The 14,536-nt window shown below is 42.9% G+C and overlaps 2 protein-coding genes across 4 annotated transcripts in view; one reads left to right on the top strand and one right to left on the bottom strand.

Moving 5' to 3' along the window:
* The window catches only part of LOC115120748 (chloride intracellular channel protein 4-like), a 28,750-nt gene extending 17,026 nt beyond the window's left edge, over positions 1 to 11,724 (top strand). For all 3 annotated transcript variants that reach the window (XM_065018950.1, XM_065018949.1, XM_065018951.1), the window contains exons 2-6: positions 337 to 446; positions 631 to 756; positions 853 to 959; positions 1,190 to 1,371; positions 10,890 to 11,724. In XM_065018950.1, the coding sequence (XP_064875022.1) occupies positions 337 to 446; positions 631 to 756; positions 853 to 959; positions 1,190 to 1,371; positions 10,890 to 11,051 (687 nt within the window). In that variant the 3' untranslated portion in view covers positions 11,052 to 11,724. The remainder of the gene's footprint in view (positions 1 to 336; positions 447 to 630; positions 757 to 852; positions 960 to 1,189; positions 1,372 to 10,889) is intronic.
* A 564-nt stretch (positions 11,725 to 12,288) lies between these two features.
* On the bottom strand, positions 12,289 to 13,865 carry urp2 (urotensin II-related peptide). Its single transcript, XM_065018246.1, has 3 exons — positions 13,427 to 13,865; positions 12,777 to 12,939; positions 12,289 to 12,653 (listed from the first exon to the last, which is right to left on the bottom strand). Exons 1-3 carry the CDS (start codon positions 13,658 to 13,660, stop codon positions 12,622 to 12,624), a joined length of 429 nt encoding a protein of 142 aa, XP_064874318.1. The 5' UTR covers positions 13,661 to 13,865; the 3' UTR covers positions 12,289 to 12,621.
* Between the last annotated feature and the right edge of the window lie 671 nt (positions 13,866 to 14,536).

A 14,536-nucleotide genomic window follows, 5' to 3' on the forward strand; every position in this document is an offset into this window, starting at 1 on the left:
TGTTGCCGCTGGTGGTGATGCTGCTGTTGTTGCCGCTGGTGGTGGTACTGTTGTTGTTGCTGGTGGTTGTGCTGTTGTTGCTGCTGGTGGTGGTGGTGCTGTTGTTGTTGCTGGTGCTGCTGGTGGTGCTAGTGTTGTTGATGATCTCTCAGGTTTGTTGAGGACCTTTAGTGGCAAGAGATCGTCAGGGCTGATTCAACATGTTGTGGTAGTGTGTTTTACCAGACAGGGAATAATGACCAGGGCATTTGTGATTGGGGCCTGTTGTATGTACTGTATGTATTTGAACTGTGTGTGTATGAGTTGGACTGAACCTTTTGTGTGTCTCCTACTTAGGCTGGCAGTGATGGTGAGAGCATCGGGAACTGTCCATTCTCCCAGCGCCTCTTCATGATTCTGTGGCTGAAGGGAGTTATTTTCAACGTCACCACAGTTGACCTCAAAAGGTATGGATCATCCCATCGGCCGATACGTCTATCAATCAATCAATCAATCAATTGTGTTCTATATCAAGATCAACAGGGTTTGAAATACTTTCTAAAGACATTCAGCCATCAATGCTGGATGAAGTTTATGTGGGTTCCCTGACACAGGAGCCCTGTAAGAACCTTGTAATAATGTGTTACACAGGAAACCGGCGGACCTGCAGGACCTGGCCCCGGGGACCAACCCTCCATTCGTCACATTTAACGGGGAGGTGAAGGTCGACGTCAACAAGATAGAAGAGTTCCTTGAGGAAAAACTCACGCCACCACGGTACACACCCACCACTTCCTGTCTATTGCCTGTCAATCAAACGACCACTTCCTGGATTCAACTGATCAATCCTGATGTCTGATATATCTTTCTCAGGTACCCCAAGTTGGCGACTAATCACCCAGAGTCAAACACCGCAGGTATAGATGTGTTCTCCAAGTTCTCTGCCTACATCAAGAACCCCCGCAAAGATACCAACGACGGTGAGGCTTGCGTTTGTGTGTACTGCGTGTGTGTACTGTGTGTTTGCGTGTTTACACTGTAGCCTGTGTGTCTCTGACTGTGATTACAATGTCTGTGTGTGTGCATCTCTGTCTGTCTGTGTTCACTCACAGTATACCGTGTGTGTGTGTGTGCGCGTGTGTGTCTGTGTGTGTGTCTGTGTGTGTGTGTGTGTGGGGGGGGCATGGTGTGGGGTGGGGTGGGGGTGCAGGCCTGGAGAAGGCCCTGTTGAAGTCTCTGAGGCGGCTGGATGAATACCTGAGGACCCCCCTGCCGGAGGAGATCGATGCCAACAGCACAGAAGACCCTCAGGAGTCCACACGCTGCTTCCTGGATGGACCTGACCTCACACTGGCAGACTGCAACCTGCTGCCCAAACTACACATTATAAAGGTACTGCTGCCTAGACTACACATTATAAAGGTACTGCTGCCCAGACTACACATTATAAAGGTACTGCTGCCTAGACTACACATTATAAAGGTACTGCTGCACAGACTACACATTATAAAGGTACTGCTGCCCAGACTACACATTATAAAGGTACTGCTGCCCAGACTACACATTATAAAGGTACTGCTGCCCAGACTACACATTATAAAGGTACTGCTGCCCAGACTACACATTATAAAGTTACTGCTACCCAGACTACACATTATAAAGGTACTGCTACCTAGACTACACATTATAAAGGTACTGCTGCCCAGACTACACATTATAAAGGTACTGCTGCCTAGACTACACATTATAAAGGTACTGCTGCCTAGACTACACATTATAAAGGTACTGCTGCCTAGACTACACATTATAAAGGTACTGCTGCCTAGACTACATATTATAAAGGTACTGCTGCCTAGACTACACATTATAAAGGTACTGCTGCCTAGACTACACATTATAAAGGCATTGCTGCCCAGACTACACATTATAAAGGTACTGCTACCCAGACTACACATTATAAAGGTACTGCTAACCACACTACACATTATAAAGGTACTGCTGCCTAGACTACACATTATAAAGGTACTGCTGCCCAGACTACACATTATAAAGGTACTACTGCCTAGACTACACATTATAAAGGTACTGCTGCCTAGACTACACATTATAAAGGTACTGCTGCCCAGACTACACATTATAAAGGTACTACTGCCTAGACTACACATTATAAAGTGACTGCTGCCTAGACTACACATTATAAAGGTACTGCTGCCCAGACTACACATTATAAAGGTACTACTGCCTAGACTACACATTATAAAGTGACTGCTGCCTAGACTACACATTATAAAGGTACTGCTGCCCAGACTACACATTATAAAGGTACTGCTGCCCAGACGACACATTATAAAGGTACTGCTGCCCAGACTACACATTATAAAGGTACTGCTGCCCAGACTACACATTATAAAGGTACTACTGCCTAGACTACACATTATAAAGGTACTGCTGCCCAGACGACACATTATAAAGGTACTGCTGCCTAGACTACACATTATAAAGGTACTGCTGCCTAGACTACACATTATAAAGGTACTGCTGCCCAGACTACACATTATAAAGGTACTGCTGCCCAGACGACACATTATAAAGGTACTGCTGCCTAGACTACACATTATAAAGGTACTGCTGCCTAGACTACACATTATAAAGGTACTGCTGCCTAGACTACACATTATAAAGGTACTGCTGCCCAGACTACACATTATAAAGGTACTACTACCAATAATACCCACCTTGCCGCTAGGACTACACATTATAAAGGTACTGCTGCCTAGACTACAAATTATAAAGGTACTGCTGCCCAGACTACACATTATAAAGGTACTGCTGCCCAGACTACACATTATAAAGGTACTGCTGCCTAGACTACACATTAGAAAGGTACTGCTGCCCAGACTACACATTATAAAGGTACTGCTGCCCAGACTACACATTATAAAGGTACTGCTGCCCAGACTACACATTATAAAGGTACTGCTGTCTAGACTACACATTATAAAGGTACTGCTGCCCAGACTACACATTATAAAGGAACTGCTGTCTAGACTACACATTATAAAGGCACTGCTGCCCAAACTACATATTATAAAGGTACTGCTGCCTAGACTACACATTATAAAGGTACTGCTGCCCAGACTACACATTATAAAGGCACTGCTGCCCAAACTACATATTTTAAAGGTACTGCTGCCTAGACTACACATTATAAAGGTACTGCTGCCTAGACTACACATTATAAAGGTACTGCTGCCCAGACTACACATTATAAAGGTACTACTGCCTAGACTACACATTATAAAGGTACTGCTGCCCAGACTACACATTATAAAGGTACTGCTGCCCAGACTACACATTATAAAGGCACTGCTGCCCAAACTACATATTATAAAGGTACTGCTGCCTAGACTACACATTATAAAGGTACTGCTAACCAGACTACACATTATAAAGGTACTGCTGCCCAGACTACACATTATAAAGGTACTGCTGCCTAGACTACACATTATAAAGGTACTGCTGCCTAGACTACACATTATAAAGGTACTGCTGCCCAGACTACACATTATAAAGGTACTGCTGCCTAGACTACACATTATAAAGGTACTGCTGCCCAGACTAGACATTAGAAAGGTACTGCTGCCTTAACTACACATTATAAAGGTACTGCTGCCTAGACTACACATTATAAAGGTACTGCTGCCTAGACTACACATTATAAAGGTACTGCTGCCCAGACTACACATTATAAAGGTACTGCTGCCTAGACTACACATTATAAAGGTACTGCTGCCCAGACTAGACATTAGAAAGGTACTGCTGCCTTAACTACACATTATAAAGGTACTGCTGCCTAGACTACACATTATAAAGGTACTGCTGCCTAGACTACACATTATAAAGGTACTGCTGCCCAGACTACACATTATAAAGGTACTGCTGCCCAGACTACACATTATAAAGGTACTGCTGCCTAGACTACAAATTATAAAGGTACTGCTGCCCAGACTACACATTATAAAGGTACTGCTGCCCAGACTACACATTATAAAGGTACTGCTGCCTAGACTACACATTATAAAGTTACTGCTACCTAGACTACTACACATTATAAAGGTACTGCTACCTAGACTACACATTATAAAGGTACTGCTGCCCAGACTACACATTATAAAGGTACTGCTGCCCAGACTACACATTATAAAGGTACTGCTGCCAAGACTACACATTATAAAGGTACTGCTGCCCAGACTACACATTATAAAGGTACTGCTGCCCAAACTACATATTATAAAGGTACTGCTGCCTAGACTACACATTATAAAGGTACTGCTAACCAGACTACACATTATAAAGGTACTGCTGCCCAGACTACACATTATAAAGGTACTGCTGCCTAGACTACACATTAGAAAGGTACTGCTGCCCAGACTACACATTATAAAGGTACTGCTGCCCAGACTACACATTATAAAGGTACTGCTGCCCAGACTACACATTATAAAGGTACTGCTGTCTAGACTACACATTATAAAGGTACTGCTGCCCAGACTACACATTATAAAGGAACTGCTGTCTAGACTACACATTATAAAGGCACTGCTGCCCAAACTACATATTATAAAGGTACTGCTGCCTAGACTACACATTATAAAGGTACTGCTGCCCAGACTACACATTATAAAGGTACTGCTCCCCAGACTACACATTATAAAGGTACTGCTGCCCAGACTACACATTATAAAGGTACTGCTGCCCAGACTACACATTATAAAGGTACTGCTGCCTAGACTACACATTATAAAGGTACTGCTGCCCAGACTACACATTATAAAGGCACTGCTGCCCAAACTACATATTTTAAAGGTACTGCTGCCTAGACTACACATTATAAAGGTACTGCTGCCTAGACTACACATTATAAAGGTACTGCTGCCCAGACTACACATTATAAAGGTACTACTGCCTAGACTACACATTATAAAGGTACTGCTGCCCAGACTACACATTATAAAGGTACTGCTGCCCAGACTACACATTATAAAGGCACTGCTGCCCAAACTACATATTATAAAGGTACTGCTGCCTAGACTACACATTATAAAGGTACTGCTAACCAGACTACACATTATAAAGGTACTGCTGCCCAGACTACACATTATAAAGGTACTGCTGCCTAGACTACACATTATAAAGGTACTGCTGCCTAGACTACACATTATAAAGGTACTGCTGCCCAGACTACACATTATAAAGGTACTGCTGCCTAGACTACACATTATAAAGGTACTGCTGCCCAGACTAGACATTAGAAAGGTACTGCTGCCTTAACTACACATTATAAAGGTACTGCTGCCTAGACTACACATTATAAAGGTACTGCTGCCTAGACTACACATTATAAAGGTACTGCTGCCCAGACTACACATTATAAAGGTACTGCTGCCTAGACTACACATTATAAAGGTACTGCTGCCCAGACTAGACATTAGAAAGGTACTGCTGCCTTAACTACACATTATAAAGGTACTGCTGCCTAGACTACACATTATAAAGGTACTGCTGCCTAGACTACACATTATAAAGGTACTGCTGCCCAGACTACACATTATAAAGGTACTGCTGCCCAGACTACACATTATAAAGGTACTGCTGCCTAGACTACAAATTATAAAGGTACTGCTGCCCAGACTACACATTATAAAGGTACTGCTGCCCAGACTACACATTATAAAGGTACTGCTGCCTAGACTACACATTATAAAGTTACTGCTACCTAGACTACACATTATAAAGGTACTGCTACCTAGACTACACATTATAAAGGTACTGCTGCCCAGACTACACATTATAAAGGTACTGCTGCCCAGACTACACATTATAAAGGTACTGCTGCCAAGACTACACATTATAAAGGTACTGCTGCCCAGACTACACATTATAAAGGCACTGCTGCCCAAACTACATATTATAAAGGTACTGCTGCCTAGACTACACATTATAAAGGTACTGCTAACCAGACTACACATTATAAAGGTACTGCTGCCCAGACTACACATTATAAAGGTACTGCTGCCTAGACTACACATTATAAAGGTACTGCTGCCTAGACTACACATTATAAAGGTACTGCTGCCCAGACTAGACATTAGAAAGGTACTGCTGCCTTAACTACACATTATAAAGGTACTGCTGCCTAGACTACACATTATAAAGGTACTGCTGCCTAGACTACACATTATAAAGGTACTGCTGCCCAGACTACACATTATAAAGGTACTGCTGCCTAGACTACACATTATAAAGGTACTGCTGCCTAGACTACACATTATAAAGGTACTGCTGCCCAGACTACACATTATAAAGGTACTGCTGCCTAGACTACACATTATAAAGGTACTGCTGCCCAGACTAGACATTAGAAAGGTACTGCTGCCTTAACTACACATTATAAAGGTACTGCTGCCTAGACTACACATTATAAAGGTACTGCTGCCTAGACTACACATTATAAAGGTACTGCTGCCCAGACTACACATTATAAAGGTACTGCTGCCTAGACTACACATTATAAAGGTACTGCTGCCCAGACTAGACATTAGAAAGGTACTGCTGCCTTAACTACACATTATAAAGGTACTGCTGCCTAGACTACACATTATAAAGGTACTGCTGCCTAGACTACACATTATAAAGGTACTGCTGCCCAGACTACACATTATAAAGGTACTGCTGCCCAGACTACACATTATAAAGGTACTGCTGCCTAGACTACAAATTATAAAGGTACTGCTGCCCAGACTACACATTATAAAGGTACTGCTGCCCAGACTACACATTATAAAGGTACTGCTGCCTAGACTACACATTATAAAGTTACTGCTACCTAGACTACACATTATAAAGGTACTGCTACCTAGACTACACATTATAAAGGTACTGCTGCCCAGACTACACATTATAAAGGTACTGCTGCCCAGACTACACATTATAAAGGTACTGCTGCCAAGACTACACATTATAAAGTTACTGCTACCTAGACTACACATTATAAAGGTACTGCTACCTAGACTACACATTATAAAGGTACTGCTACCCAGACTACACATTATAAAGGTACTGCTACCCAGACTACACATTATAAAGGCACTGCTGCCCACACTAAACATTATAAAGGTACTGCTGCCTAGACTACACATTATAAAGGTACTGCTACCCAGACTACACATTATAAAGGTACTACTGCCTAGACTACACATTATAAAGGTACTGCTGCCCAGACTACACATTATAAAGATACTGCTGCCCAGACTACACATTATAAAGGTACTGCTGCCTAGACTACACATTATAAAGGTACTGCTACCCAGACTACACATTATAAAGGTACTACTGCCTAGACTACACATTATAAAGGTACTGCTGCCCAGACTACACATTATAAAGGTACTGCTGTCTAGACTACACATTATCAAGGTACTGCTGCCCAGACTACACATTATAAAGATACTGCTGCCCAGACTACACATTATAAAGGTACTGCTGCCTAGACTACACATTATAAAGGTACTGCTGCCCAGACTACACATTATAAAGGTACTGCTGCCCAGACTACACATTATAAAGGTACTGCTGCCCAGACTACACATTATAAAGGTACTGCTGCCTAGACTACACATTATAAAGGTACTGCTGCCCAGACTACACATTATAAAGGTACTGCTGCCTAGACTACACATTATAAAGGTACTGCTGCCCAGACTACACATTATAAAGGTACTACTACCAATAATACCCACCTTCCCGCTAGGACTACACATTATAAAGGTACTTCTGCCTAGACTACACATTATAAAGGTACTGCTGCCTAGACTACACATTATAAAGGTACTGCTGCCCAGACTAGACATTATAAAGGTACTGCTGCCCAGACTACACATTATAAAGGTACTGCTGCCCAGATTACACATTATAAAGGTACTGCTGCCTAGACTACACATTAGAAAGGTACTGCTGCCTTAACTACACATTATAAAGGTACTGCTGCCCAGACTAGACATTATAAAGGTACTGCTGCCCAGACTACACATTATAAAGGTACTGCTGCCCAGACTAGACATTATAAAGGTACTGCTGCCCAGACTACACATTATAAAGGTACTGCTGCCCAGACTACACATTATAAAGGTACTGCTGCCCAGACTACACATTATAAAGGCACTGCTGCCCAAACTACACATTATAAAGGTACTGCTGCCTAGACTACACATTATAAAGGTACTGCTGCCCAGACTACACATTATAAAGGCACTGCTGCCCAAACTACATATTATAAAGGTACTGCTGCCCAGACTACACATTATAAAGGTACTGCTGCCCAGACTACACATTATAAAGGTACTGCTGCCCAGACTACACATTATAAAGGCACTGCTGCCCAGACTACACATTATAAAGGTACTGCTACCTAGACTACACATTATAAAGGTACTGCTGCCCAGACTACACATTATAAAGGTACTGCTGCCCAGACTACACATTATAAAGATCCTGCTGCCCAGACTACACATTATAAAGGTACTGCTACCAATAATACCCACCTTGGCGCCCAGACTACACATTATAAAGGTACTACTACCAATAATACCCACCTTGCCGCTAGGATTACACATTATAAAGGTACTGCTGCCCAGACTACACATTATAAAGGTACTGCTGCCCAGACTACACATTATAAAGGCACTGCTGCTCAAACTACATATTTTAAAGGTACTGCTGCCCAGACTACACATTATAAAGGTACTGCTGCCCAGACTACACATTATAAAGGTACTGCTGCCCAGACTACACATTATAAAGGTACTGCTGCCCAGACTACACATTATAAAGGTACTGCTGTCTAGACTACACATTATAAAGGTACTGCTGCCCAGACTACACATTATAAAGGTACTGCTGTCTAGACTACACATTATAAAGGCACTGCTGCCCAAACTACATATTATAAAGGTACTGCTGCCTAGACTACACATTATAAAGGTACTGCTGCCCAGACTACACATTATAAAGGTACTGCTCCCCAGACTACACATTATAAAGGTACTGCTGCCCAGACTACACATTATAAAGGTACTGCTGCCCAGACTACACATTATAAAGGTACTGCTGCCCAGACTACACATTATAAAGGTACTGCTGCCCAGACTACACATTATAAAGGTACTGCTGCCCAGACTACACATTATAAAGGTACTGCTGCCCAGACTACACATTATGAAGGTACTGCTGCCCAGACTACACATTATAAAGGTACTGCTGCCTAGACTACACATTATAAAGGTACTGCTGCCTAGACTACACATTATAAAGTTACTGCTGCCCAGACTACACATTATAAAGGTACTGCTACCAATAATACCCACCTTGCCGCCCAGACTACACATTATAAAGGTACTACTACCAATAATAACCACCTTGCCGCTAGGACTACACATTATAAAGGTACTGCTGCCCAGACTACACATTATAAAGGTACTGCTGCCCAGACTACACATTATAAAGGTACTGCTGCCCAGACTACACATTATAAAGGCACTGCTGCCCAAACTACATATTATAAAGGTACTGCTGCCTAGACTACACATTATAAAGGTACTGCTGCCCAGACTACACATTATAAAGGTACTGCTACCAATAATACCCACCTTGCCGCCCAGACTACACATTATAAAGGTACTGCTGCCCAGACTACATATTATAAAGGTACTGCTGCCTAGACTACACATTATAAAGGTACTGCTGCCCAGACTACACATTATGAAGGTATTGCTGCCCAGACTACACATTATAAAGATCCTGCTGCCCAGACTACACATTATAAAGGTACTGCTGCCTAGACTACACATTATAAAGTTACTGCTCCCCAGACTACACATTATAAAGGTACTGCTGCCTACACTACACATTATAAAGGTACTGCTGCCCAGACTACACATTATAAAGGTACTGCTGCCCAGACTACACATTATAAAGATCCTGCTGCCCAGACTACACATTATAAAGTTACTGCTACCTAGACTACACATTATAAAGGTACTGCTTCCCAGACTACACATTATAAAGGTCCTGCTGCCTAGACTACACATTATAAAGGTACTGCTGCCTAGACTACACATTATAAAGGTACTGCTTCCCAGACTACACATTATAAAGGTCCTGCTGCCTAGACTACACATTATAAAGGTACTGCTGCCCAGACTACACATTATAAAGGTACTGCTGCCAAGACTACACATTATAAAGGTACTGCTGCCTAGACTACACATTATAAAGTTACTGCTACCTAGACTACACATTATAAAGGTACTGCTCCCCAGACTACACATTATAAAGGAACTACTACCAATAATACCCACCTTGCCGCTAGGACTACACATTATAAAGGTAGTGCTACCAATAATACCCACCTTGCCGCTAGGACTACACATTATAAAGGTACTGCTACCAATAATACCCACCATGCCGCTAGGACTACACATTATAAAGGTACTGCTACCAATAATACCCACCTTTCCGCTAGGACTACACATTATAAAGGTAGTGCTACCAATAATACCCACCTTGCCGCTAGGACTACACATTATAAAGGTACTGCTATCAATAATACCCACCTTGCCGCTAGGACTACACATTATAAAGGTACTGCTACCAATAATACCCACCTTGCCGCTAGGACTACACATTATAAAGGAACTACTTTAATGAGTTATATCCTCTAAATTCTCACATCAACACTGACCTCTATCACTGATTCATATGAGTTGTGATTTGTTTCTTTCAAAGTGATTCCCATGTTTAGGCTTCTTCCTGGTCTGTTTCATGACATCACCTGTGTCTCGATCCTGTCCCAGGTGGTGGCCAGGAAGTACCGTGGCTTTGAGATCCCGGTGGAGATGGCGGGGGTGTGGCGCTATCTGAACCACGCCTACAAGAGGGAAGAGTTTACTAACACCTGTCCTGTTGAGCGCGAAATCGAATTTGCCTACATAGATGTGGCCAAACGAATCAAATAGCAACAGGGGGAGGAGGGAGAGACTGAGAAGGCCCAATCCCAAATTGTGTGTGTGTGTACGTGTGTGTGTGTGTGTGTCTTTGTGCACTCACAGGTTGGGTTGCACGGCACTCATATGTAGTGTCATGGCTGCTGTGATTGTAAGAACACTAGACAGAGAGGTCTGCATCCATTTCACATCCAGTCCTTTTGGCCAAAGCCCTCTGCAGTGCACTATAATACAGCTGTATGGTGTCATTGAAGACACAGACACTGTTAGAAACCCAGAGTACGAACTCTAACAGCGTATAGTACTATCTACTACTATCTGCAACATTGTAAAACTGTCCTAAAGCAGCCATAAGCATTCATTAGAGTGTTATAACCTCTGTGTCTTAGAGGAATAGCAGAGCACAGGTAGACACGCCATACTTATATGAATATGCAACACTTTGGCCTTGACCACAGTATTAACCTATATATATAAATTAACATACATATACTTTATGAATTCACTTTTCATTAGTTTCTCCCCTGTCTTATTTTGGCTATCTATGGGTGAATAATAATCAATAGTAAAGGTCTGACTTATCTATTTGTACGTTTTGTACGCACCAAACAAATACTGACACAACCCTGTGTACTCGCCTTATAATCCTCACCAGAGGAGACTTCATTAAACTGATTTCAGAACAGTGATTTGTCTTTGATATTTTTGTTACCTTGCTTTGTGTATCTTTTGATGTATGACAACTTCTGACAGACTTTTGAATATGGGGTGAACTTTCCCTTTAAACCTCAACCCAGTCACCCACAGTCACCAAGGCAACAGTACAACTGACTCTTCTGTGGAACCAAAACGTAAAAGCCCTAATATCAACAAACGTAGTTTACAGTGCCACCATGGGCTACCATGGGGACATCCTCTCCAGGAATTCTAGAGTTTTGCAAGAAGTGTGTAAATCTCTTATGTAAATCTCTACCACCAATGTAAGCAGTCCAGTAACATTACATTATACAACCAATGTGTACATAACCTTTAAGACTGAGACCTTTGCGATGATGCCTCGAACCCTTTCAGATGATCTTGTGAGCCCCTCAAAAACAGCAATACATCTGCCCTCAACCTCATCTTTAGCAGCCAACTGCACACAGTTTCAGTCATTTTGGACATATTGGTCATTCCATAATGAACAACTGAGAGAGTGAGAGAGAGAGAGAGAGAGAGAGAGAGAGAGAGAGAGAGAGAGAGAGAGAGATCTGTAGAAAAATAAACGTCTTTATTGTCCTATAGTTTTATCATGCTCGGGTCATCTTTATTAGAGATCACACACAGCGTTTTCTCTTCTATAAACGGTTAACAGACTTTCGTGCACATAGGCACAAGTACACACGTCGATGATGGGGCAACCTGATTGGTCAGTACTGTTATTCATGAGCCAATGAAAAGGTCAGTGGTGGCGCCGGGCCTCTGATGCCTCGCCGCATTGGTTGCCTAGTGCCCGCGTGCAGGGTGGGAGTAGGATGGGGGAATGTGGGTTTGGCGGGTACCATGGATGTTTACAGGGGTGTTTGTCAGGGTCTGTGGAGGATCAGTTTTGGGAGCAGTACTTCCAGAAACACACTGTTGGAGAGAAAGAGAACGAGATTAGGAAGTTGAGCATTATCTTCAAATATTACCAAACATCACAAAACAGGAAACCAGTGAAAAATACTTCCTAATTGACTTTTGACCCCTTGCTGTCACCTCTCTTGTTGCTGGGCTTCTTGGGTTGCTGTGGGAGGGACTTCTTGAAGTTTCGGCCACTCAGACTGTCTATGCCGTCAGTGCTGGGCCGGGATGCAGTGACGCTACCTCCAACATCCACAGGAGGCACTGTGGTGGTTTTCACTCTATCCGCCTCAGCTACCTTCAGTACAGGAATAGAAGAAGTCACACTTTAGTTTCAAGCAGGCAGGAGGATCCTTTGAAATGATGTATCACAGGTACAGTATTTAACATTTTATAAAGGAGAAGTTGAGGATCACAACTTAATGTCAGATGGTTCCGTACCCTGAAAGTAGTCTACTGGCGAAGAGAAACTGTATTCCATGGTTAAGTTTTCTTTAAACAGCCACTACAAACATCAGGTAGCTTTAGCCAATCGCTAGCTAGCAATCAATGGAGGTGACAGGGGCAAAAGTGCAATGTAAAAAAAAAAATATGGCCAAATCACATTTAAAGTAACATTAAACAAAATATTGAGTTGATCTGGCCATAGAATTGAGAAAAGTTGCACGGTTGCCCCTATCACTCCATTAGATGTATTACTTTCTAAAACAAATCCTGGTGTGAAAGTAACTATTCTATCCCAAGGCAGGTAGGAATATCATAAAACACAAACAGCATTGATTTACCGCTTTCTTCTTCTTTCCTGAATTTCTGCCGTTTGCTGACCCTCTGGGCATCATGGTCATCCGTGTGCTCAGAGTGCTGTTGATCGCCCTGCTGAGTTCCTCCAGCGCTGACAGCATCTTCAGGATCTGGGCTCGTCTATCTGGACTGCTCGTCACCGGATCCATCTTCAATCGTCTATCCAGACTGCTGGTGGGTGTGGATGTCTTTTCTCGACCAACAGGGATGGTGGTCATCAGTGTGGTCTTCAGTGGTCTAGAAGCGTTGACCGTTGACGGTTCCGTTCTCTCTTGCACATTTGAGTCGCCTGTAGCTGGACCTGTTAGCTTTATGTCTCCTGAAAGACAACATTACAGACAAACATGAACATTCTGTGGTCTCAGAGTCATATTCAACGCCTGGCTGAATGCCATCCTCATTCTATAATGCCTCCCATAATGATTCTGGGAATCTCCTCTGTGTGCTCCATGGTGGTTCAGGCCAGGGTTGCTATATGTAGAAAGTGTCCTACAAATGAAATGTGATTGATTGATTCCACCAAACCCCAGCAGCTCAGAGACAGACCAAGTCTCAGCTCTAGACAGTCTGTTGTGTGATGTAGACAAAGTTCCCAGCCTTTCTCAGCTTTCTGTCTGTCCACGGTCTTCAGAGGGTCACTGTGTCAACTGAGCCGTATTGTTGTGTGGCCACCAAAAGACCCTCTGAACGTCACAGCGGTCCCATAGCAACGCCATGGAATCACTCAGTACCAATGTCAGCTAGTGTCGAAGTGGAGAGTGGACACGAGCTGCTTTGAGTGTGTGTGTGTTTGTGTGTATATGCTTCCTTGCATTTGTTTGTGTGTGCGTGTGTACAAAGGATAATTCAGCATTGTGTGGGCGAGGAAAGTATTCTAGGAAGAGAGGAGCGTGAGCAACACATTCTTCATCTATACTCCCTGAATACTTTCATTCAGCCATCTTCATCCTTAACCGTGATCTCTCCATCCCATCCCTTCACTCTCCCTTCAGCCACTCAATCTCAGCCTTCCTTCCTACTCTCTCCATCCCATCCCTTCACTCTCCCTTTAGCCACTCAATCTCAGCCTTCCTTCCTACTCTCTCCATTCCCTT

The sequence above is a fragment of the Oncorhynchus nerka genome, linkage group LG5 (assembly GCF_034236695.1).
Source record: "Oncorhynchus nerka isolate Pitt River linkage group LG5, Oner_Uvic_2.0, whole genome shotgun sequence".
In the NCBI taxonomy this organism is placed as follows: Eukaryota; Metazoa; Chordata; class Actinopteri; order Salmoniformes; family Salmonidae; genus Oncorhynchus; species Oncorhynchus nerka.

Coding starts and splice junctions, on each gene's coding strand:
- urp2 (XM_065018246.1), bottom strand. CDS start 13,660: ATGACCACCATCCCTGTTGGTCGAGAAAAGACATCCACACCCACCAGC. Junction 12,940..13,426: donor CAGGAAAGAAGAAGAAAGCG/GTAAATCAATGC, acceptor CCTGTACTGAAG/GTAGCTGAGGCGGATAGAGT. Junction 12,654..12,776: donor GAAGCCCAGCAACAAGAGAG/GTGACAGCAAGG, acceptor TCTCTCCAACAG/TGTGTTTCTGGAAGTACTGC.